The 25,632-nt window shown below is 40.6% G+C and overlaps 1 protein-coding gene across 1 annotated transcript in view; it reads right to left on the reverse strand.

Moving 5' to 3' along the window:
* LOC117751630 (CUB and sushi domain-containing protein 1-like) overlaps positions 1-25,632 on the reverse strand; it is a 258,734-nt gene that overhangs the window by 114,418 nt on the left and 118,684 nt on the right. Inside the window, 7 exon segments of the mRNA XM_034563565.1 lie at positions 156-231; positions 233-265; positions 267-340; positions 3,343-3,455; positions 3,851-3,954; positions 17,864-17,985; positions 23,090-23,214. Of these exon segments, the coding sequence (XP_034419456.1) occupies positions 156-231; positions 233-265; positions 267-340; positions 3,343-3,455; positions 3,851-3,954; positions 17,864-17,985; positions 23,090-23,214 (647 nt within the window).

A 25,632-nucleotide genomic window follows, 5' to 3' on the forward strand; every position in this document is an offset into this window, starting at 1 on the left:
AGGAAGGAACAAAGGAACAAGGCAGGAAGGAAAGAGGTCAAGTTGATGGGTTATTGGGTAAGAATACAAGCAAAAAAGACAAATAGTATTTCAAAATGAACAGGCAATAAATCAACACAAACATAAATATCTCTGTATAGACGATGTGTACTTACAGATACAACTGGGTTTATTGCCAGACCACTGGTTATTGTGCTGGCATGTGACGGTCTTTTCTCCCACTAGTTCAAAAAGCCGACTGGCAAAAGAAGGTCAACACGTCACCCGTGTTGAAAGCGATCACCGCTACGACGACCAAATGCAGGCACCCCAGGATCACCACAGCCTCCCCGATCGATCTCTGTAACACATGACACATGCAGCCATGTTTTAATGCTGATAATTAATGTCAACGTGCCACATGGTGACATTCAGATATTGTGAGTGGGATTAAATGGCAATAAAATGCATCATTTATTTTTAGATTGTCGGTGAGACAAATTGGAACATTCTGTATGGATGTTTATGGTAATCTGGTTCATCCTCATGTAATACTGCTGGATGTCGGCAGTTGCCAATTTGCTAGTTGACATCTTTGTCTCTAAACTACGACTTTTAAAAAACTCTTTCAGACTTGTGGTTAGGGTTAACAATAAACAATCAATAAAATGTAAGCAATGGCTACTTTACAACCTTAATGCAGATGTGTCGACGAGCAAAAAAACTAAACGAAATTCCAAGTCTCCATTATTGACACATTTCGTGTTGATAAATGTATGTTATTGTTTCACTTGTTGCAACTAATTGTCTTCAGGGGTAATTATAGTGTAATTCAGCTTTAATTGTAAAAGGCAAAACAAATAGTGGAGGCACACAGGTAGATGCAAACACACTGATCCATGGCATACTCGTTAAGAAACCAGCGGGAGGTACAAATCAAAGAGAGCAACACTGATGTGTGTGACTTTATTTTGCATACGCCTGCTTCTCATACACACACACACACACACACGTGTTGTTTCTTTCCTTGTTTCCTTATCTTCATCCCTCTATTTCGGCCTGTTCTTATTTCAAATTGTCCCTGCTCCCACTGTGCTCAATTTTCTTCTTATTGCTCCCGATCTCTCAATCTGATTCAATACACTGCATTCTGGCATGAGTGTCACATTAGCAGTACTGCCAGACTGGCCTACAATCATATTCCATTCATTGTGTCACTCTCTTTTTGTATATCCCTTCTTCCATTAATGGCAGTATGTTTTTACCCACTTCTCCTCTCTCTCTCCCCTGCTTTAAAATTTGACATTCTACCAGACGTCTGTCATCTTGTAACACATGCTCCACCATGCTCCTGGATTCGCTCTGGGCAAATACATCTCAAGGTGAGCAATGTATGTGTGTAAGTGCATGTGTTCACTTTAACTATCTGTTGGGATGTAAGTACACCCACAAGAGTAGAATACTTAAAGAAGTGGTAGGCATGCGTGCGTGCGTGCGTGCGTGCGTGCGTGCGTGCGTGCGTGCGGCCTAGAGCAATCTGTCACACAGTTGACGAGTGTCAGGATGGATATCAACGATCTTGAGCCCCTGGTAAGTCAGTGGGGGTCTGTTCCCCACTTCCTAACCCCCTAATTTCATTGTCCTTGCTTGGACCACACCCATCTTCGTCATCTTGGCCTTCATTTTGATTTAAACTTCAACGTTTTGTGACTGCATCAATCTTAGTATTCTATTGACAAAATATGTGCACAAATAGACCCACATATAAATAAAACACTCTTTATTATTTACTACGTTTGTGGAAGTAGGTGTCTCCAGGCCCATATTTTGCCATGATGACACACACAGACTCAAAAAGTGAAAACAATACGAGCCACATGCTGTCACGGCTGGTTTTGAATCTGCAGTAATGGAACAAGGATTGTATCCAGATGTTTTCATAGAGTAACAATTATACTTGTGATATTATGGAAGAATCATCGAGACATTCAATCAACATTTTCAGTCCTTTGATGAGTTAAAAAATAAAGTACATGATTTACATCATTACTCTTTTCACAGCCAATTGCCATCAGCCTAAAAACTTGGCAGCAGCATTTCACCGAAAGCCTCAATTATCGTAATGGGCTGTGTGTGTTTATTCTCTCTTTCTAAAGTGCACACGCACGTACACACAAAGAACTGCAGTAATTGACAAGTGTAATATGACAGCATTCAAAAGCAAGAAAGCGACACACGTGTTTTCCTGCAGGCCTGAACACTGAAGGCTCTCAGGGGGTATCTCTGATCAAAGTGTGTAACATGGTGACATTATATGATGTGACAGCATCACATATATACATGCAAGGACACGCACACAAAACATACTGCAGGCGGTTGTTCAGTTATCCTGGGGGAAACTACAAGATCATCTAGAGGTTATTCTAGAAGTTTTTACTCTTAGTTTACAATGTGTCATTTTTAAATATATGTCATATAATTAAGGTGGGCCTTCTTGATCACTTAAGGGAAGTTGTAAAGAGTATGTTAACCTAACAAATTCAAGGTCAGCACCATTTTAGCCGAGCCAAGAAGACTTTGTAATATGATGTTCAGCACCGCCTGCTTACCAGTTAAAGTTGCATGCGCCTTGTGTCGCTGCACTGTGCTGATTCCCTTCAACAGCAACTGACCCGGACAACACTGTCAGCAACATCACTGAATCAAACATAGCTAAGCAGAACCAAGAGCACAACCTTTATCCCTCACACTCTCTCCTCCTCTCTCACACTCCCTCAATCTCTCCCTTAGACAGTTTATTTTCTTTCACTCAATTTGTCATTTTGTCTCCTTCCGTACATTTTTTGTTGTCCCTCTTCCTCTTTCTCTACGTTTTTCAAATTATATCTCTCTGACTGTCTCACTCTTTGTTCAATTTACTTCAATACGATTTAGAGCTGCATTGGCATGGTGAAATGCAGAGGATAATCAAATAAATGAAATGTATTGTTCTAAATATCAAGTATTTAGAGGGACATGTATACTATATATCTCCCTCTTACCTTCACTCACTGTGACTGTCACCATCTGTATCTCTTTATCAGTGTTAGCTGTGGTGTAATATGAAAAATAACCAAGCAAAACGATCAGCTGATTGCCTCGTAATTCAGTTATTACCTTCTTGTAAGGCACAGCCGCACACACACTCACATTTATACACAAGGACAGACAACAGCAGTTGTGTTCACTATTGAATCACTCCGTCAGCAACGCAATGACTTTCACACTCCATTATGTGAGTATAAATATATTTTGTGTGTATGTATGTGAGTGTTTGTTTCAGAGACAGAGAGAAAGAAACATGCGGGTGGGAGGGGGCCATACCTTCATAGACTGCCTTGAACCCTGCTGAGCCGATTGTATCGTCTGATTGCAGGTGTAGCCACATCTGATTGGACAAGCTAACGATGAGGTCAGGGACACTGGAACCAGTGAGTCTACGCGCATACACACACACACACACACACACACACACACACACACACACACACACACACACACATACAGTAACACAACATTTAGCATTGTTGGTTTATCACTTTCTCTTTTTGACTTTGAGGAGACTTTAATTATGATATATATATATATATATATATATATATATTATATATATATATATATATTAAATAAACAATAATGATAAGATGGACAAATATATGATGTTGTTTCAGTGTAAAAATTAATCAAAACAATGTAACTAACACAATACAATATATGGTACATAATGTGGACCTACACAATAAGCGTCCATGTTTCTCCAATTTTCTCTCTGACTGCAACCATTAATGTGTTCTGCATTTCAAGACTACTTTCACAAATGAGTGTCGCTTACACATAGAGTACCCTCCGAGTGTCTCCTATTTTCCCTCCATCTCCCACAGTCAGTGTGTCATATCCTCTTTCCAGGTCAAACTCTTCAAATGACAGCTTTATCACCTAGAAGAACAAAAGGGAAAACAATGATACATTATAAATTATAAACAAAGACAATTAGGAAAGATGAGAGTACAGACAAGAGCGAAAAGAAAGACAAAAAATAATACAAGATTTATTATAATTCCTGCAGGTATGCTTTTTCATCCTTACAATGTCCAGCAATAGAAAATAATTATTCTATCACTGGTAAAAGGTGAACGCTTAGTATTTAAGTGGGATTTCACAAACTGCCTTGGGCAAGTGCTATATCATGTTAGGAGCTGCATGTGAATAACAATAAATTAAAAGTAGCAGTAACAGAAAACACCATTTTGAAAAGACTGGCAGCCTCCCCCAAACTCTTGGCCTCATGAGTCCAGTTATTAAACATGACTTCATGGCATGAAGTCATGTTTACAGCGAAAAGAAGAAAACAAATCTGAGCAGAAAATAGGAAGAACACTTCTGTCATCCCAGTCAAAATCCTAGTTGTTGTTTTAAAAAAGTTTTCTTCTCAATTACCTTTGTGACTGAAATAATGCTGCACTATCAAACCCTCTACAGTGCTTCAATAGGTTGATGTGCATTTACAAAAACAACATACAAAATGTATTGATAACAAACAGACAGATCAAACCCAGACAATGCAGGGGAATCCCTGATGTGCTAGAATGTGAAATGAATCATACAAAATGAAATCATACAAGTTATGCCGTTGAGATAACGTAAAAAGAAAATTATTATTTGAAGGAGCAGATATTTTGATAAAGGATGTAGCTGTGTTCACCTTACAGGAGGAGGCAACAAATGTGGGAGGACATATTCTGTTCTAAAACGTGTGAACACTAATGATTAAACCAGCATGGAAGAAAGACAATCAGAGTTCTTGGCTGTGACTATCATCTTATTCAACGGAAGCTGCTATGCCAAAGGTATAACAATTCATTATTCAGTGACATTTTGGTGTTTCAAAAATAATCAATCTTTAATGAATGGGAGCAGAGAGAAAGAACAAAACTCTGAAACTGAAAGCCCCCATGCTTTTTTGACAGCCTCCTCCTTTACATTCACACACATCACTTCTGGGAGCTAAGCACTCTGCACTACACCAGTTTGCTGTTGAACACAGAGACACTGGGTGTTTAATGCCTAACTTGCAAACATGTTTCCGGTTGTGTCTCTAAAATGCTGTAATACTGGTATTCTATGAGTTGCTACTTGTCAATTATTTATTAGCTGTAGATCATTTTCATCATGACAGAATGGGAGATGGTAGGTGGTCTTTTTCAGTGAGTTTCTGGCGTATTAGAGAACTAATATGAAACCATGAACTTGTGATGTTGCCGATGAGAATCCATCACATGGTTTATTACAGCACAGTGAAGAAAAACCTTACCGGAGGTAATAAGGATGTAAAAAACATTTCAACACGGCAGAATCAACCTGTGCATGTCTAAGCCTTTAGCCGTGCTTTTGTCAAAATAAAAATAGCAAGTAAATGTTCAAATAATGTAAAAAGATATGGAACCATCTGAGGGATTAACTGCCATCACAACAAGAATGGCAAAGAATCCACAGAAAGCTTTATAAATCTGTATTCATACATATGACTGAATGTATCCATGCACACACTCACACAATCTTTAAAACAAACACGACATGCAAACAGGCTAATATTAAAAAGAGGAAAAAAAACATGTTCATCTTTGACATCAGCAAATTACATTCAAGATGTACCTCAATAAATATGAAACTCAGACTTTTGGAAAGCATGTTACTATCGTATTACACCCTGCATGTTTCAGCCTCTGGCAATGTTTAGTTTTTTTTAAATAGCTCAAGATAATGTGAGAAATGGATAAAACAGCATTGAGAGTTATTAATTCACAACAGATTCACGGAGCATTAATAAACCATAGCACGTTATTTGCCAATGTTATTTGTATTATATTTCCTCCTCTCTCTAAATGTTCACAAGAACACGTGGATTTCTGTGGATTTTTTAAAGATACATTATTGTGAAAATCGTCAGATTGTTTATTTTATTCTTTTAAAGATATGTTAATTAAACCATCAACAGTAGTGCTCATCACATCAACTACTCTGCTAATATGGCGGCTACAGAAACCATTTATTGGTTGTCAAACATCAGTCCAAAGATGTTTGAGGACCTGCAAAAAGCCTGAAGATGCTTTTTTTTTTTTTATCAGAGGGAATTTCATCCTTCTGATGAAAGTAAAAATGTAATCCGATATGTATTTTTTATATTATATTTGCCTGCTGCAAATTGCACGCCTGTTATAAACCGATGAGTCTCGTATTGTTTAAAAATGTCAGATTTTGTTGTGAATTTTGTAATAATATTTTGGGCTAAACTGCTGGCTACTTTACAATATTGAGATGATAATGAACACATTTCACATAAAGCGAGAGTCAGAAGTATGATCACTTGAAAGAAAATAAACTGGTTTTACTTGTATGCACTGATATATTGTGTCGAACTTGCAGAGTGTGTCTGACAGACCAGGTGGATTTCTGTGTGTGTGCTTTACTCCTTTCAGCGAGGACATTTGAAAAGACTGGGATGTGAAAATGACGTGGCCAACGAAAAGGAAACTCGCAGTTTATGAAATGTTGAAACGACGTTGCTGTATCAGCAATGACTCGCTTTGCAAAACTGAAACAAAATTAACGGGGATTCAACCTTGATCCATGATGGTAATTCATGATTTAAAACATTTCAAACATGATTTCAAACGTTTAAAAATGCCAGGTGGGCAATTTCCTTATTCTTTAACCCAGTTCTAACATCAAACTGTCCATCCTCAGCTTGTAAACTACAGTCCCAAGCACAAGTTGCATTTATGTGGATCTGTTGGCTTAGCTGTTAATCAAAGCTATCCACTCAGACTTTGAGACTACAGGGGAATTACTTATTTGTCTTCTGCTTTTGATTTTCTTCAAAAAAATACATGTCAAAATCTTAACTGTAGAAAGGATGACTATTTATGATTAACAGTAGAAGGAGAAGGTTGTTTATAAGATTGTACAGCAGAAGCAGCAGCTTGTGGCCTAAAGAAAAGGAGTGAAGCGGAACAGTCAGAAACAGGCTGTATGCGCATGAACACACTACTTTGTGCCTGTGAGTATGTGTGTGTTTTCTCAGGTATGTCTGTCTGAACAGCTGAAGCAGAATGATGTTTAGGCATGCCTGTTTCACCGAATGTGTGAGAACAGTTCAGCTGTGTTTCGGTGCCTATATATTTCAATCTTTATTTATGTTTGTTAATGTGTGTGTCTAGACAGTCAAGAAACTTAAAGGAAGGAACTGAAGCATTATCACACTAAGGTAATTAGCAAGAAGCTCATTGCTGTTCAATATATCCAAATAGGCACATTTAGAAAGACATTAGAAGCAGCCTGCAACCCCAAACTACATTAAACTAGCTTCCTTATTTATTTTATGAAACAAAGATAGAAAATAAGAAAGAAAGGAAGGAAGCAACAATGAAAGAAAGAGTGTGAGAAAGTGTACAGTGACAGTTTGATGCCTTCAGTTTGATGACTGCAGTACATCTCTGTATATTTTCTTTTGAACCCATGTCATTATTGAGTTCCTGCAGTACTCACTAGTAATTCACAAGAGAGTTTCTAGTGTTCAAATTTGGTCCGTTCAAGAAAAATCTGGGTTTCTGTTTAAAGGTTGATGCTCTTTGAAGGGATGGTGAAGTGGTATCACTTTGAGGTCATTAGTGCGCAGCTGAGCAGCTAAGAGCAGCTCAATAGGCCATTTAAACATTGTTAAGAGCACTGTGCAATCCAAACCTATGAAATACCTTCACTCAGTCAGTCAGTAAAGTTGTAGTGTTGTGAATTTTAGGGTCTCCTCAGGCCACGATCACAGCCGAGGAGAAACTGATAGTAATCGTTCTACTACTCTGGGCCTAAATACACAGAGGATATGAGTTTGCCACTCAGGCCAAACAATCTGACACATGCTTTTGCTGGTCAGTGTCAGTCAATAGAGGCTTATAAACATTACACCCAGTGCACACTGTAGCATTCAGCTATCTATAGCAGGACAATAACGGGCTGCATGCCTACCCGGAGATGCCCGCTCTATTGCCCTGGAAAAAAATCTTGAAACTGAAAAACTATACGTCTTACTGCCCTCATATTTAATGCCTTATTTCAGAGTGGTGCAAGAGAGCACACAGCCATAATAGGGTGGAATAGTTCTTAAATTCCCTTGCTAAGCTCAGGCCGTAGTAGTGCTGGGTCACAAACAGTGGGAATAAATAACACACAAGTGTAAATCCATAAACCTACATAACTTACTTTCTTTATATCCATCTAAAACAATCAAGTTTTATTATTTTCAACTTCACTGCAGCCTCAGCTACAGACAGGTTGGTAAAGGTGCATCCTCCTGTTAAAGAGCATGTAAGATGCAGGGTTATTTAGAATAGGGACCTCAGAGCGCCGCCTCCCTACCACACTTACTACGCTGTTGTGCAACCCTAAATTAAGAGTTGATTGGGACTCTTTAAATGTCAACACTCGGCGCACATCTAATGAATTACGTTCAGTCAGACCATTTCACATCCAGAATAAGCTGGGGTCACCCCCTTGCAAGGGTAGTGCACATGGTTGTAAGTTTCACTTCAATTTGGGTGGCAGTAAACACCAGCCTCCTTATTACTATCGCACCCAACAAAACTAAAACAAACAGGCTATTTTCCTCACGTCACACAATGATTTCTAACAGTACACAAAGCAGTCAATATTTCATCATAACAGGTTATAACAGGGGTGGCTTCAGGATTGACTCTATTCTTCTAGAGGCCTGATGGAATTTAGGCTAAAGCGAAGTTTTTTTTTTTTTTTATATAAATGTTGCTGAAGCTTAAATGCATTTCTACGACCCAGTAACAACATTAATTGTAGAGAAAAAGTATAAACTATGTACTGAGGTGACCCCTTGTCAGAAGTAATATACAGGGAACATGTGTCCTGAAAGCAGAGTACGAGCAGTCCCTTGCTGAGATTGGGCAGCTATGTTGAGTCATTGGTGAGCTGCCACAACGGAGGTTTGGGTCATTCTTTCCAATATATTACTTTTAGTCTTTCAACCAAAGTAGAGAACAACCTTAACCCCCTTCATGAGGAGTCCATCCACAGCATATGCTTCATGCCTGGGAGAGCTCAGTTACAAAATACAAACTGCCTGTAATAAATGATTTATCAGATTGGTTTAATATAATTTGTCTTAGGGAGCATTTCATTGATAATGTAATCGGAATTTTAGAAACACTTTTTCTGCTCATAGCAACGCAAGAGAGTGTTTAAATCATCTTTACAGTGCACTGAATCTTGCAAATACAGTGAATTGTACAATGCATCTGCACTGTGCAGCTAGGCAACAAGGGACAAACATAACAGCAGAATGCATACCAAGTCCCTATTTGTGCATTCTCATCCAAAGATGGATCTAGAGCAGCAGTGTAGAGCCTCTGCAATATGGTTAACCAGCACACAGAAGTAACTGCTGCAGCTGAATGTGCATAGAGGTCCAATTCCAATGCAACAGACCAATGCAGTCCACTTGGCCAGAGTTTACTTAATAAGCTGTAGGTCAACTCATTAGCTCAAACTAATACAATGTTTCAGGAGTTTTGTCTGTTTGACTACTTTATGTGGGTGGTTCCCATGGTCTATTGTAAGGATCTCTGTGATCTGTGTGTAAAAAGCCCTAAGCATCCATTCATTTCTTTATAGTTGTTTGGGTCTTGAGGGTCAGAATCAGTCCCACTATGCACTGACCAGAGGGCAGAGAGTGACCGAGACAGATGGCCAGGCAATCACAGGGCTAACATAGATAGTCAATCACCCATTAACAGTCTACCTGAAAAAGAAAGTAAGGAGGAATGATTGAATTCCTTGAGATGAGGTCACAAGAGATTAATCTCCTTAGGAGGTGATGTGTCCTTACATCTGCACTATTATAACAAGGGTTTTGATACACAGTAGAGAGTGCAACATTTGTGGTGATTACGGCATCTTGGGTTTATTAAAAAAAAGTGGGAGTCAATTTAAAAATAGACTTCCAAGGATGCTACCCTCTTGGCTATACCCTCAAAGTATCCAGCTATGCCATGTTTATGTGTTGCAGTCCTTTCCCGAGGTGACTTCTGTTTTAAGTGGTAAGAAAGCAAATGGCTGCTGTCTGGAAAATAACTCCCTTGTTGAGTTGTTACAGTACCTTTGAGTGCTGTTGACCTGTTGGCTGGACAGTTTAGGAAAATAAACTGCATACAATGTTTGAGCAACAGATGTGCGACAGCTCTGTGGAAACCGCATTATAAACTGTTACAGCAGAAAACTACCGGGCAACAGCAGACTATGGTTGAGATGGGTTGACAATGTTAGCAGATGCTTTATTCCATAATGTTTACATTACCATAATAAATATACTTTAATTCATGAGGCCAGTGCAGAAAACTACAAAAGTGTGACCGTGGGACGTTCAACCATGGACAGTCTCCTTTGGTAGAGAAGTGCAATGTTCAGGAATGAGAGTCAAAGAAAGAGCTAATACAATGAAATATGGTCAGTTAGACTGCCAAATTACAGTCAAAAGCCAGAATAGCAAAAAGCCTTGACTTGAGATAATGTGCTAATTAGGCAGCTACTGGGGACTGTCTTGCCATTACCATGGACACTGAGCGTTATTTACTATCCACTTTACTGATTTTTCTGTCTATGTGATCAACACCCTCACTGAGCAATGGCCTGTATGATGTATACCTTGCAGCAATTCATACAAATGACCCTGTATCTCACAGTGGCAGCAATGATGTCTTACCTCCACAACAAAATATATGCAGTCAGTAGTAGCCAATCTTAAGCTTACTAACACTAAGTAACAATTAGCGGTTCACAGGACACATTTGAAAAGTTAGTCTTACAACATTGAAAGAAACAACCTTAAATATGTGTATCTTGGGCCATCAATTCTGTCTGTAACAATAATAATGTGTTCTCTGAAGAAATTGCTGAAATCTGTAGCAGTTTGCACAGTTACTCTGGCCAATGAGGGCTAATTAGCAACATTGCTGATGCAATCACTTTTTAGTTTACCTCCAAACAAGATGGACACTAATCTGGCGAAACTGATGTCTTACAGTATTTACAACATAAATGGCAATCTGTCTTATACTTGTTGCCCTGTTGGACCTATTAATAGCCAAAACACAGTTATAGCGAACAAAAATGGCCAGAGTTACAAAAATAAAAGTTCTAATAAAGCATAAACTTAATGATAATGCATATTATTGTCTTTAACCTGAGCAATTGTGCAGTCATGTTGCGAAGCAATGATCTCTTGTAGAATAAATCTGGACTTTAACATATTCTGGCCTCAATTTCTGTATCAAGTAAAATGTAACAGAATCTGATAGAATCTGATAGAATGTCATAAAATGTGTCCTGCCAAAACAAAAGTGATGATGATGATCTATGCATGAAAATGACCCAACATCCAATACCATAATAACACACTGGCACACACCCACGCACACTAATATGAATTCATTAGGAAAAAGACAGCAATGATTAGAGACCTAATGGGCATGTGTGACGATGCGTTTAAGGGTGGATGTGTGTGAGCAGTCAGGCATGGTTCAGACTCGAACGCAATAATTATCCGTTTGAAACTGATGACTCAAATGACTGACACATACAGAAACACACACATAGAGACATAAACACACTGCTAAGTCCCTTTTTTCTTCTGTGTGGACACATTTTCCTGACAAACATATTTTTCACAACCTCTGGCAGTTAGCAATTAAGTTGACAGAAAGAAAACAGTCAATATTCATAACACACACAACCAGGTGCCCGTTCGCAAACTTACAAAAATAATAACACAGTCACAGACACAAATAGAAGCACACTCGCAGATTTTTCTGAGAGGCTGTCGGACCATTACAAACCATATTGATTGTGCTGCTTTTATTCAGAACTTAACAGACTGACAACAGACACACAAGCAACCAGCATTACTCATCGGCTATTGAAACTTGTGTAAACCTACACAAAGAAGGAAAGAAAAGGCACTCACACTTCAATAAAAACATTTGTCTCTGTCTCAATTTTGTATAACATGTTATTGATGGAAGAAGTCTTCTGGAATAATATTCAGTCAGAGGCTGAGCAAGAGAGAGACACAATAAATAAGAGGAGGAGAGGAGACAAAGAGCCTGAGATGGTAACCGAGAAAAAAGAAAGGTAGAGAAATATAACTGTTATTCATCTTTATTCATGACGATTTACTCTGTTTAAATATCATGGTCGCTCCCTGAAAGCTTCTGCACTAATTGGCGAAAAAACACATGAAAACTAATATTTATTTATCTGGAACTTACACTTAAGATTCTAAGCGATGTGTTAAATAATGTGATTCATTCCCTGAAAATTAAATCATGATTAAATATTGATAATCCAGTCAGTATACATATGTCTTTAAATTAGGGAGATGTGCTTGTAAAGGAGGTTAACAAAACCAAGTCGAGGGTCCTTAAGTAAGGATTCCGCAAAAGGAGATGATTGCTGATAAAAGAATTAATAACTAGCCGGTCATGCTAAAGAGACTTCAGCTTGAGAATACTAATAAAGTAATTTTAAAATTCAGGAATATCCCGAGACAGTGGGATATTCCTAGACATTTATCTTAAAAGAAGAGCCTGAGTCAGAACGGGGACAATGTCAATAAGTTAACACTATATTGTTATATTCAGTGTTGTCAATTAAAGGGAATTAAAGTGGTGGAATCTGACTATAAAATGGGGTATAGCCTACATTACCTTTTCAATTACATGTCATCGTTCATTTTAAATAATGATAAATAATATTGTGCAAGCTCCTCCTATGAATCGCCACCTTAACGTGGTGGAGGAGTTTGAGTGGCTCAGTGATCCTGGGAGCTATGTTGTCCGGGGCGTCAGCCCCTGGTAGGGTCTCCCAAGGCAAACAGGTCTCGGGGGAGAGCCCAGACTAAGAGCGGTTCAACAAACCCTGATGATAAGCAGCCCACGGATTGTAGCCACCTTGCCCGGACAAGGGAAACCGGGGCACCCTCCCGGAGCCAGACCCAGGAGGGGAGCTCGTCGGCGAGCGTCTGGTGGCCGGGCTTTCGCCCATGGGGCCCGGTCGGGCTCAGCCCGAAAGAACAACATGGAGCAGCAGTCACCCTGTGGACCCACCACCCGCAGGGAGAATTATCGGGGTCGGGTGCTATGTAGACCGGGCGGCGGGCCAGGCGGGAGACCTGGGCGGGCCGATCGCCGGCAGCATAGACTAGCTCTAGGGACGTGGAACGTCACCTCACTAGCGGGGAAAGAGCCGGAGCTGGTGCAGGAGGTGGAGCGGTACCAGCTAGATATAGTTGGGCTCACCTCCACGCACAGCATGGGCTCTGGAACCAAGCTCCTGGAGAAGGGTTGGACTTTGTCCTTTTCTGGAGTTGCCCAGGGTGAGAGGCGCCGGGCGGGAGTGGGGATACTCACGAGCCCCCGGCTGAGCGCCGCTGTGTTGGAGTTTTCCCCGGGGAACGAGAGGGTCGCCTCCCTGCGCCTACGGGTTGCGGGGAGTAAGGCTCTGACTGTTGTTTGTGCTTATGCACCGAACAGCATTTCGGAGTATCCGGCCTTCTTGGAGTCGGTGGGAGGGGTCCTGGAAAGGGCGCCGCCTGCCGACTCCATAGTTTCTCCTGGGAGACTTCAACGCTCACGTGGGCAATGACAGAGAAACCTGGCGGGGCGTGATTGGGAGGAACGGCTTGCCCGATCTGAACCCGAATGGTGTTTTGTTGTTGGACTTCTGTGCTAGCCACAGTTTGTCCATAACGAACACCATGTTTGAACATAAGGTGGCTCATAAGTGTACCTGGTACCAGAACACCTTAGGCCGGAGATCAATGATCGACTTTGTAATCGTATCATCTGATCTGCGGCCGTATGTCTTGGACACTCGGGTGAAGAGAGGAGCAGAGCTGTCAACTGATCACCACCTGGTGGTGAGTTGGATCAGATGGCGGGGGACTCGGCTAGAGAGACCTGGCAAGCCCAAACGTGTAGTGAGGGTGAACTGGGAACGTCTGGCAGAGGATCCTGTCCGGGAGGTCTTCAACTCCTACCTCCGGAAGAACTTCTCACAAATCCCGAGGGAGGCTGGGGACATGGAATCCGAGTGGACCTTGTTAAAAGCCTCTATTGTGGACGCGGCTGCTCGGGGCTGTGGCCGGAAGGTCATCGGTGCCTGTCGTGGCGGCAACCCTAGAACCCGGTGGTGGACACCGGGGGTGAGGGTAGCCGTCAAACTGAAGAAGGAGGCCTTTCGGGCCTGGCTGGCCCAGGGGTCTCCTGAAGCAGCTGACGGGTACCGGCGGGCCAAAAGGGCTGCAGCAACGATGGTCGCGGAGGCTAAAACTCGGGCATGGGAGGAGTTCGGGGAGGCCATGGAGAAGGACTTTCGGTTGGCCTCAAGGAAGTTCTGGGGTGCCGGACCCGTTGGCACGGGCCATCCGGTCTCTGTACGCCTGCAGTAGGAGCTGTGTTCGTCTCCTCGGTAGTAAGTCAGACACGTTCCCGGTGGGTGTTGGCCTCCGCCAGGGCTGCCCTTTATCACCGGTCCTGTTCGTGACCTTCATGGACAGGATATCTAGGCGCAGCCAGGGGGCGGAGAGGATCCGGTTCGGGAGTCTTGGGATCGCCTCTCTGCTGTTTGCGGATGATGTGGTCCTGTTTGCCTCCTCGGACCGTGACCTCCAGCATTCACTGGGGCGTTTTGCAGCCGAGTGCGAAGCGGCAGGGATGAGAGTTAGCACCTCCAAATCTGAGGCCATGGTGCTCTGCCGGAAACCGGCGGATTGCTCCCTCCAGGTGGGGGCAAACTGCCTACCCCAAGCGAAGGAGTTCAAGTATCTCGGGGTCTTGTTCACGAGTGAGGGTAAGGTGGAGCGGGAGATCGATAGGCGGATCGGTGCGGCTGCAGCAGTAAAACAGGCGCTGTACCGGTCCGTCTTAGTGAAGAGGGAGCTGAGCCGTAAGGCAAAGCTCTCCATTTACTGGTCGGTCTATGTTCCAACCCTCACCTATGGTCACGAACTCTGGGTCGTGACCGAAAGAATGAGATCTCGGATACAAGCGGCCGAAATGAGCTTCCTCCGTAGGGTGGCCGGGCTCAGCCTTAGAGATAGGGTAAGGAGCTCGGACATCAGGGGGGAGCTTGGAGTCGAGTCGCTGCTCCTTCGTGTCGAAAGGAGTCAGCTGAGGTGGTTCGGGCATCTAGTTAGGATGCCTCCTGGACGCCTCCCATTAGAGGTTTTCCGGGCACGTCCAACTGGTAGGAGGCCCCGGGGAAGACCGAGGACACGCTGGAGGGATTATATCTCCCGGCTGGCCTGGGAACGCCTCGGGATCCCCCAGAATGAGCTGGAAAGTGCTGCGGGTGAGAGGGAAGCCTGGGTCGGCCTGCTGAACCTGCTGCCACCGCGACCCGACCCCGGATAAGCGGGTGATAATGGATGGATGGAATATTGTGCAAGTCAGTGTTTTTGGTTGTCGTCTTCTCAGTAAAGAGAACAAGCTGCCATGTAGGTGCTGTTCTTGAAGTGCACTCAGCTTTTACACTACTCACTACAAGTGTTATCCTACTACATGCCACCCGGTACTTAAGCATTTGCCATAAAATAAATCCATCAATGTATATCTATATAGACTTGTGTAGCCATTTTTCTTACATAAAATAAAATCTCTCTGTGAACCAACTGACACTGTGCAGACTTTTGTCCCGATTTTGAATTAACATTCAAAACTCACCTATCAATATCAGTATTAGCCTCAAAAAGACTGTGTGCATCTTCCAGCCATCTACGGCTTAATATTATTATTGTTTTGCGTTTTATTTTCAGTTCAGTAGAATTGCACAAAGTAGCTATATTTGTCTCTTTCTGTCATTGTTGAGGAGGCAGCCATCTTGTCTGAATAGCTTGTTTGAAATTGTCACTGGACCAAACCGAGTGCCAGTACCGCGCTTACGCTCAGTGTTAAAAGCCTCACAGAGAGTTTGTGAGTTTGAAATGTGTAGTGTGAGTTAACTGAACGCGCAAAATCAATAAACCGTCCAGTGTCTGCCTGATCAAGAACATGCAGCTTAGGACCACACACCACACATGCGTAGCATCATGCCATGCTGGATCATTCCACTAAGTGGTGGAATAAGGAGGATTACACATTATGTATTCAGTTTTAAGAGGGGGAAACTAGAAAAGCTAAACAATTATTCAGCACATGAGTATATATTGTAGACAGTGCACTGATGTCTCAGTATAGTAGACAGATTGGACTTTATTATTATTTGTCATTACTGTGTCATTCATTTTTAATCTATTCTATTCTTTTCTATTCTACTTCATTATAGTCTACTAGTGTCTTTATCCTGTTGTTTGCCTCTGTCCTTGTCTCTCCCTCTGTGTATTTAGATAGTGACATTCTGCAAATGCCAGCAGCTGTAGTAGCTGATAATCTGTCATTATAGCACGCGCGCACGCACGCGCGCACGCTCGACAAACAACAGATGAGAGATATTCAATCTGTCATAAAATGGAACTCCTTGAATCTATTATAATCTATTGTTTTGGATTATATTTTAAATCCCAAGAATCACACACGACATAAGGATGGCTTGTCATCTGTCATCTGACACCAAGCATAACCACCAATAATATGTGGCACATGTGTCATTATGAAACTTTTAAGAAATTTAAAAAAGGATAGGTGACAATGGCTGCAAAGTTCTGTGAAAATAAAAAGGCGTTAGAGTCTCATGGATAAGTGAAAGAGATATACATAAGTTTACAGGAACACTTGGGTGAAACTTTGTCATTCAGTAGCTATTTGTTGTCATAGCTCTCTATCTGTCAGAAGGACTTTGCCCCTTTTTTATTTTTCTTCTTTACTCAATTATATCTCACCATTTCTCCATCCTTTTCCCTCAGTGGCTCAGAATTGAGTAGACTCCATTTCCATCCACCTTTAGAGAAAACTTCAATGCCAAGTACCTGCATGGACATTTAGTCTTTTTGTCATTACTCTCTTCCTGAAACTCACTTTTGCATTTTGGATTTGCTAGCTGAACATTCAGCCCGGTGTTTCTCCTCTATACTTCCCCTCTCTTTTCTTCTCTGTATAGTTTTCAATGAGCTCTGTGCCCTCTTGATCTATTTTTGCTCTTCCCTCTCACCATCTTCAAACTTAACATTTTAGACAAATCAAAGTGAAAGGAGGAAAGCAGATGATACCGGGAGAAAGTAGATGAGAGAGCAGAGTATAGTAGAGTAGAGCAGGGAGAGAGGTGAGAAGAGAGAAGTATAGAATAAAGAACAGAGATGTTAGCAGGAATGCAGAGGCAAGCATAAGGAAAGAGTGGAGAGCTGAGGGTACAGGAGCTGGGAAAGGGGAGAAGACAGTGAAGAAAAAAATGACACAAAAGATAATGCAGATTAAGATACTGCAGGTATATGCATTTTTAATTTCTATACAACAATGACTGAACAACAAAGTTGCCTTCACAACATTGAGGAGGTGTGATGACCATGAGCTCAGCAATATGAAGTGAATTCAGTCATCAAGCAGGAAAACAAAACATAAGTCTAAAACAAAAGCCATTCAACACCTGGACCACAAAAGAGAATATTTGTATGTCATAGTTTATTCTCTGTATTACAACTTTTTACAGCAATTCATGCTGTTTTTTGCCTCTCCTGTCACTCTCCTCAGTATATTAACTATTTCGCCATCTACAATTACAACCAGTATATTGAATATTATTGACTAATGTGAGGGTAAAATAATTAATATAAGCTCACCTTCCCAGGCTCCATCGCAGTGATGACCCACACACAGTGTGCGTTGTTCTCATATTGAACCGGGTAGTTAGGAGAAGTTATGACCCCTTTGGGCCCCCTTAGATTGCTGCCACAGGTGCGAGCTACAGAGGAAGAAAGCACAAGAGAGAGAGACAGAGCGACAGAGTTGTAAAAAAGATTTATGCAGTAATCAAAGTTATGCTCTCAGATTGCAAATGTCCTCTTACCTTACGAAGAGAAACAACAGAGAGGATGTGGTAGTGACAGAGGAATTAGAGTTAAATATAACCCTGTGGGAGATATCTTAAATGATCCATAGAACCCTTAAATCAAAAACTTGAAAAATTCCCTGCAATGAAATCATGCACAGTCCCTTTCGAAGTCTTCCTTTCGCAGATATTTCACAGGTGTTTTCCACACACACTACTTGCTAGTGAGATTAAACAAATTACTTACTTATTCTGCTTCTCCACTTCACTACTTGCATATAATTAATAAGTAAAACATGGACGTGAAGCCTTTCATTGGTCATTCACATCAGTCAATAAAAAATAAAACAATTATCTTTAGTAGTGGGCTATTACCATTTACCATCATTATCAAATGTGTTTCTATGATTGAGTTAAGCATCCCTGTTACACCTTTTTTACTTGAAGGTGAATGTTTGACCTGATACACAGGTAAATTATTATAGTACGGTTAACACAGTGAATCTGAACATACAGTAGCTCTGCAAAATCAGTTATGAAATCAAGAATGAAAGTGATAAACACCAGAAATACAAAAACAAGACAATGGTTGTTCAAAATAAGGTAACTTTCTATGTACAAAAAGAGCAGTCGAATTTGCAATATTTTATATATGTAAAAAAGAAAGAACCACATGCTGTATATTCATGCTGTTGAGGAAAGGAAAATAATGTGTTCTAGAAAATGGATCCAATTACCAAAAAAGGCATATAATTAGCTCCACAAATTTACTGTCTACAGGAGTGTTACCTTTCGCATCGAATACAAAAATAAAAATGCATAAGTTTGTATGAATACAAAACATACAGCCTTGTGCAATGGAGAGAAAACATGTACTTTGGGCTGAAGACAATTTCTTTCATCTGTTTTCCCTACATTCACATGCATTTTTGTGTTGGACACTGAAATACCTCATAAATAAACAAATAAATAAATAATGTTAACATTTTGTACGGTCACAATCAGCCCCAAAAAAATAATGAACCAGTATGAGGTCAAATATCATAGTTACCTAAACAACTGGAGGCTTCCTTCTAGAAGATAATTAATGTTCTAATAATATTAAAAAACTCAATATTTTTTATGACAATCCAGGGGAGCCTGAAGCTGCTGATCATAGGGGCTAGGGATCACTAACATCCCTTGGATTTATATTTGGGGTCAAAGTACAGTATGGCTGTCCACAATTGTATAACAAGTCATCCAACAGCTGTTTGCATAGTACGTGATAGAGAAACAGTTATTTATTTGGTGACATTGTCCAGGTAAACATGGGTACTTTCAAAACATTTCGCCCAAACTTCACTGCTAAAACTTTTAGTACCTTTGCTCCCAAAGAGCCTGCAGATCTCCACTATGAAAAACATTTTTCATAATATCCTTCCAAATGCTCTATTTTAGCCATATTGATTTTGTCTTGTGTAATACTCCAAGTAATATGTTTTGCCTTCTTTACCTCATAAAGGCACTCATTTGTTATTGCCTGAAAGAGATATTTGGCACAAAGAAAATAAAGTGAAAAGTACCGTTAAAACCCCTCTCTCGCTCTATTTCAGACAAATTAAATAATCAGTTTCGGTCAACAAGCACTGTCACCTTTGCAGAGGAAGTTTTATCTGGTCATATATTTGACCTTCATCTATCATAATTAGTTAGCTGGAGGCGATCACTGCCATTAGAGGGAGGGAAGGGCAATGGCATAGGTGGCTATAGCATTTAAGACAAGAAAGGACATAAAAATAAAACTGAATCATATAGCGAGGGTGAGGAGTTAGTGAGAGATGGGCGCGTTTGCAAAGACACAAGAGACAGGTTGAGAGACAAAGTGGTGAGGCTTGAGGGGGAGAGGTTAGAAAGAGACGGAAAGAAAATAGACAGGGTGAAAGATAATAATCTGAGAACGGGAAAGAAAAGAAATTGAAGGAGGAAGGGCAAGAGGCAAAAAAGATTCAGAGGCACTGAAAATACCAAGAGAGAGAGGGAGAGAGAGGAGGACCTCAGATGACTGATCTGCCTGTTAATTAGAAAAGAGAGCCGAAACACACTGTGATACACACAGGTACACACACACACACACACACACACAAACACACAGACAGACACACACAAACACATTCATGGCGATTCATCCCAGAGACCAGCTTCTAATTAACATTAGAGTCCCAGTAGAGAATGAGAGAAGCTCATGGGTTCGAATCCCACGAGAATGAGCACATCACTAACACAATACACCAGAGCTACAGTATAGGAATATTTAACCTCTGCCTGCCTGTTTGTTCGTGTGTAACTGCCTCTTTTCTGTTTGTCTTTCTTTTTCTCTTCCTTGATCCCTCTGTTTTTCTCTTTGTATTTATTCCTCTCCATAATTACAATGTATATGACACATATCAAAATAGAAATCACCGTTGAACAAATTATTCTAAATGTTTACAGCTGTCATTATATTGTGTTGTGTCATATTGAAAATTAACCTTTTGATTTCAGATTTCGTCTAAAATGTATCCTTCTGTAGTTTTGAGAATAAGAAGAAAAAAATGGTTGTTTAAAATATCGTACATATTTTCTGCCTCTAAAGGTTAATTGAAGGAATATGAAATATAATGCATACTGAGCAAAATCCAACACCCTCTGTCTATTGCTGCCCAATTCACATGGACATATAATACAGTAGATGTGTCAATACATCAAGATTTGTCTAGTTTAGTTTTTGCTAGTTTAGTTCAGGGATTATCTTTTATTTCTTGTATTTTGTATTTAGAAAATAAATCCCTGTGTAATACCTGAGTTCCTTCCATCTGTACTATTCTTAATGTTCTGCATTCAGTTATTGTCCTTTAATTTCAGTTCAAGGTCATCTGACTAATAAAAAAGTATATTTATTGCATTAAAATATGAACGGTAAAATTAACATCCTGAGCAAGCTCATTTGGAAAATAATATCCACAAGTCCTTCCATATCTCTCACTGGAGTCTTCATCTCTACTGTCTCTTACTGACGAAAGTAAGCAATATCACAAACTTGGATTCCTGCAGTCACAGACAAAAAACGGCAGACACGAGCGTGCGCACACACACACATATTCTTACAATATAATACAATGTGACAGGGACCCTATAGTGCGAGTCTGAGCACTGGGACTTCCTGTCCGTCAGACACACACACACACACACACACACACACACACACAGCTCAAGGCAAATACTGCTGCAGCTATGACGTGTGTGTGTGTGTGTGGTTGTGTGTGTGTGCGTGTGTGTGTGAGAGAGACATTGTCCTTTGGATACTTGTTGTCAATATAAATGTGTGTTGTGTGCACAGACACTTGGGTGTATATGCTATCTGTCGGGGCAATAAACCCGACACACTATTGTCAGTAAACATGTGGACAGTGAGAGCCTCTGCATCATTGCTCTGCCACTCAAAAAGTTATTTATTTTGTCACTCAGCCAGCCAGTCAGTCAGAAAGGGAATCATGATTTGAACACATCGACAAAATGTAAATCATGTTGATATTATTCATTATTTAGAGTTTTCACTTTTTATAGTTCTTGCATTAACAAATTAAAAAAGCAAAAAAACATACCTAGATAAAAATTCAGAGAATTCAGTCTATACAGATGCTATATATTTATATGTATACATTTAATGCTTTACAAATGGGTATCCTGATTGTGCAGGCATCAATTGTCCTTTGCAGTGCACACAAGCTAAGGTAGCGGTTGCTAGGAGCAGTAAGAAATATGTCTATTTAAGAGTTGTTATTTGTGTTACTGTGAGCCCCACATTGGACCAATTTACACACTGAAAAATTGGGAGATTTGGAGAGATTCAGAGTTCTGTAACCAGACTAAAGTATTGCAGCATTAAAAAAGGCTCAGCATAGTTTGTACAATACAGTGAAAATCAGAGGCCATGAATAAAGTAAAATGTAGGTACTGTATGATGCTATATAAACATAATACATTTGTTTAGTAGCTTTATTGATCAGTTTTTGTCCTGAAAATGTTTGACCTGAGCAGAGGACTGTTTCAGTGTCCAGTTTAATGACTGCGGGTGAACCGGCGTTTGACATATTTATGGCTTTGGAACAACAGTCTGGGGATCTCGAGCAGCAGTAAGTATCATATTATAGGTTAGCCTTATTTTATCATCAACAAATACCCTGAAGAAACAAAAACTAACAATAGATGTATTGTACTAATGCGTGTTGTCTGTGTGGCCAAACGCTAATGTCATGGAACTCCACTGCGATCCAAAACTATTACAAGCATACAAGTCAAAATGGTGCATTTAGTGAAATACTGCTGCTTTATTATGATTATCAAAGTCTAGTTTCATTGCTACCGAGCCGAAAGCAGTGGAATCTCCTATGACAGGAATTGCATAATGATTTTTAACCCTTGGACCTCTGGGACGATTAAAGCCAGTCGTTAGGGTTGCTGGTTAAACTCCTGGCTCCATCAAACAGCACGCTGAAGTGTCCTTAAACCTAACACTGAATCCCAGGCAAGCAGTTCAGCACCTTGCCTGATGGCTGTGCCACCATCAGTATGAATATATATGATATTGTTTGAAAATGTAGGATGTCGTCGAAAAAATATGAAACAGTTAACTTAATACTATGATTTTGAATACTTCAGTGAATATCATGAAATACTAACACTGAAAGAATGATGAGATAGTTTCAATACAATATGAATATGAATGGACATCTGTCATTTGTCTTAACTCATTGATGTGTGATGCAGTTGTTATCAATGATGCAATAAGATTGCACTGACATACTTAAAGCAGTGCAATGTGTCTCAGCAAAAATAGACTTAATGAACATTTATAGCAAACAGCAGACTCACTTCGCTGGACTTAATCTTTTGCTGTCAGTAGACATAAACTCGTTGTATAAAATAACTTGAGCTCTAATGCATGGAGCTAAACAAGTCATAAGAGGTTTCAGAGGGAATGAGAGGTGAAACTTACTTCTGCAGATGGGTCTGTGGTCACTCCAGGCAGCCAGTGTGTCAGTGACTCGTTGACAGGTGATACTTTTAGATCCTTGTAGTACATAGCTGTCATCACAACTGAACTGGACGTTGGATCCAATTCTATTTAAGAGGGCACAACAGTAACAAAACGTGTCAATAAAGTAACAACAGTAACGTTGATTATAGTGCTCACTGCTTCATAAAGGTGATTTTGTGGTGATGCAAAGACCTCTTACATCGCTGGTTATATCTTAAGAGAACTGGGAAGCAAGTTAATTGCAGAAATGATGTATGAATGATGACCATGTTATTAATGAGACAGTGGCTTTTAGAAGCCAGCCATCCCCACAGATTGTCTAATTAGGACCTATAATTCCTCTCTTTTTGGAAGATCCTTTATTTTTTTTCAGTTATGCCTTTTTCTTGTTGTCTCCTTTCCTATGCTTTCTTCTCCTTTCTTTTTTCCACTCCTCTCGCCTCCTCTCACCATTTGTTCTTATCATTCTGGTTTCCCATTCCCTCCAACCCCCCCGCTGTCTAACACGTGAGAGGGACACTCAGCCATTTGAGTGGTTGTCTGCATGGTATCTTGTCTTTAAAGCTTAATGTCTCCTCCCCGTTGATACACACCGCAGTCTACCACCTGGCCAAACATTCGCTACATAGGGTTCTGGTTGTTCAGTTGCTCCACCCTGTTGTTTAACACTGTAGAGTTGTACTGCCTGGCCAGATCTCTCTGTCTGTGCCTTTGTCACGGAAAGTTGGGTCATTCACTTTACAGCTTCTGCTACTTTGGCGCTGCTGATGACACTGAAAATACCTCCAATCCAGCCGCTCACTGTGAAATGTACAATAACATGAAAGAAAACGTTGTTGTTATTGCTATTTCCTTGAAAATAACTAAAACCTTTATCCCTGTTGTGTATGAGGTTGAAGCAAAACTGCCTTAAACACTAAGTGACATCTTGAGTTTTCACTCGCACAGTGAAAACTTTTTTTGTTTTCCCTGCAGGTTTTTTCTCTTTCCATTTCTCCTGTTTTACCTCATTACACCACAATTCTGTTCCAGCTTCTCAATCTCAGTGCTTAATGATGATTAGATACAAACCTGTAACACACACTAAACACATCCATGCCCACATGCATGCACACAAACATGTGCACACACATAGGTAATGAACCTTTCACTAACTCAGACAACTCCACTAACAGTCCTACAAAGTTTGTGTTGTCAAAGTTGCCGATGGTGAAGAAGCTGGAGATGAAACAATAATTGTTTAACATTTTTTTGCACTGAAAATAGTCCCAGAAAAGAGTTAAAAAAAAAAAAATGCCCGTCTTGATTCCCTCATAAACTTAAGAGCAATTTAGCTGCCACTGGTGCGAAGAGGATGAGTCGTAAGGAGACGGGATCATTATATAATTGCTCACTCCTGATTAAATTCAATTGCGTACCTTCCTTTCTACAGATAAGATGGCAGACACCATGTGAATTATTTAAAGATCCCTGTGACCACCAAGTCCTTGTCTTAGCCAAGATCCTACTTCTGAAACATTACTTCACATTCTCTGTGTACACCCCCTATATGAGCAAAGGACACTTATAAAACTGGAGGGTGATTAGTAAAGTGCATCAGTAAATACGTATGGTTAACCGTGTGCCTCTGTACAGAAGAGCAATGAATGATGATACAAATGCAGAAACAAGGACACCCAGAGACGCAAAACAGGCCAAACATATGATGCTAGTGTCAGACCTTCAGTTCTGGACAGACAGTTACAGATGAAAGTGTTCTAAAAAAAACGTATTACCTGCAGTTTTTTTGTTTTTGTATATCTCTATCTGCAGGTCAAAACTGTAGCAGCTAATCATTTGCTTTCCTAAAAGTGAAACAGGTTGGCGGATGTGGAGCTGGTCTGATGAGCACTACACAGCTTCCACCTTCAGGAGGATCTAGAAGACTGTGAATGTAAATATGTGAGTTTTTCAGGTATAAGCCAGTAAGATAAGCTGATTCACATCTAAAGAGCCTGAGCTGAACAGGTCCCCAACAGACAGAAAGTATTCATGATGATACATGAACCACAAAACACTTCGATAAACGATAAAGAACATTTTTGAATAGGTTTGATGTTTTTTGAACCATTTCTGAGACCAGAAGAGGGGCAGAGTGGCATTCACTCTCACTGTCAGTGTGGGAGTTAAAGGATGTCCATGATTGAAGTAGATAAAGGAGACAACTCAACGTGGTATCTGAAGATCTAAATTAAGCTCACCAAGTTTTAGCATACCTGTGTGTCTCCCATCCAGTCCAGGGGCGGGCTGTGACGGTCGCCTACTGCATCCATTGGCTCTCTTATATGTTACACAGTTATTTGTAAAGCCACAGCAGGGTGGGAGCAGGACCAACTCTACTTAAACTTAGTTGTACTTGCAATAAACTCTGTTCAGCCCGCAACAAAGGCTCAATACTTTGAGTTAATAGTTAATCGGTCAAAAATAATAGTCCACCAGGAGTTCTTCCAATTCTTACGAAT

The sequence above is a fragment of the Cyclopterus lumpus genome, chromosome 3 (genome assembly GCF_009769545.1).
Source record: "Cyclopterus lumpus isolate fCycLum1 chromosome 3, fCycLum1.pri, whole genome shotgun sequence".
NCBI classification, from domain to species: domain Eukaryota; kingdom Metazoa; phylum Chordata; class Actinopteri; order Perciformes; family Cyclopteridae; genus Cyclopterus; species Cyclopterus lumpus.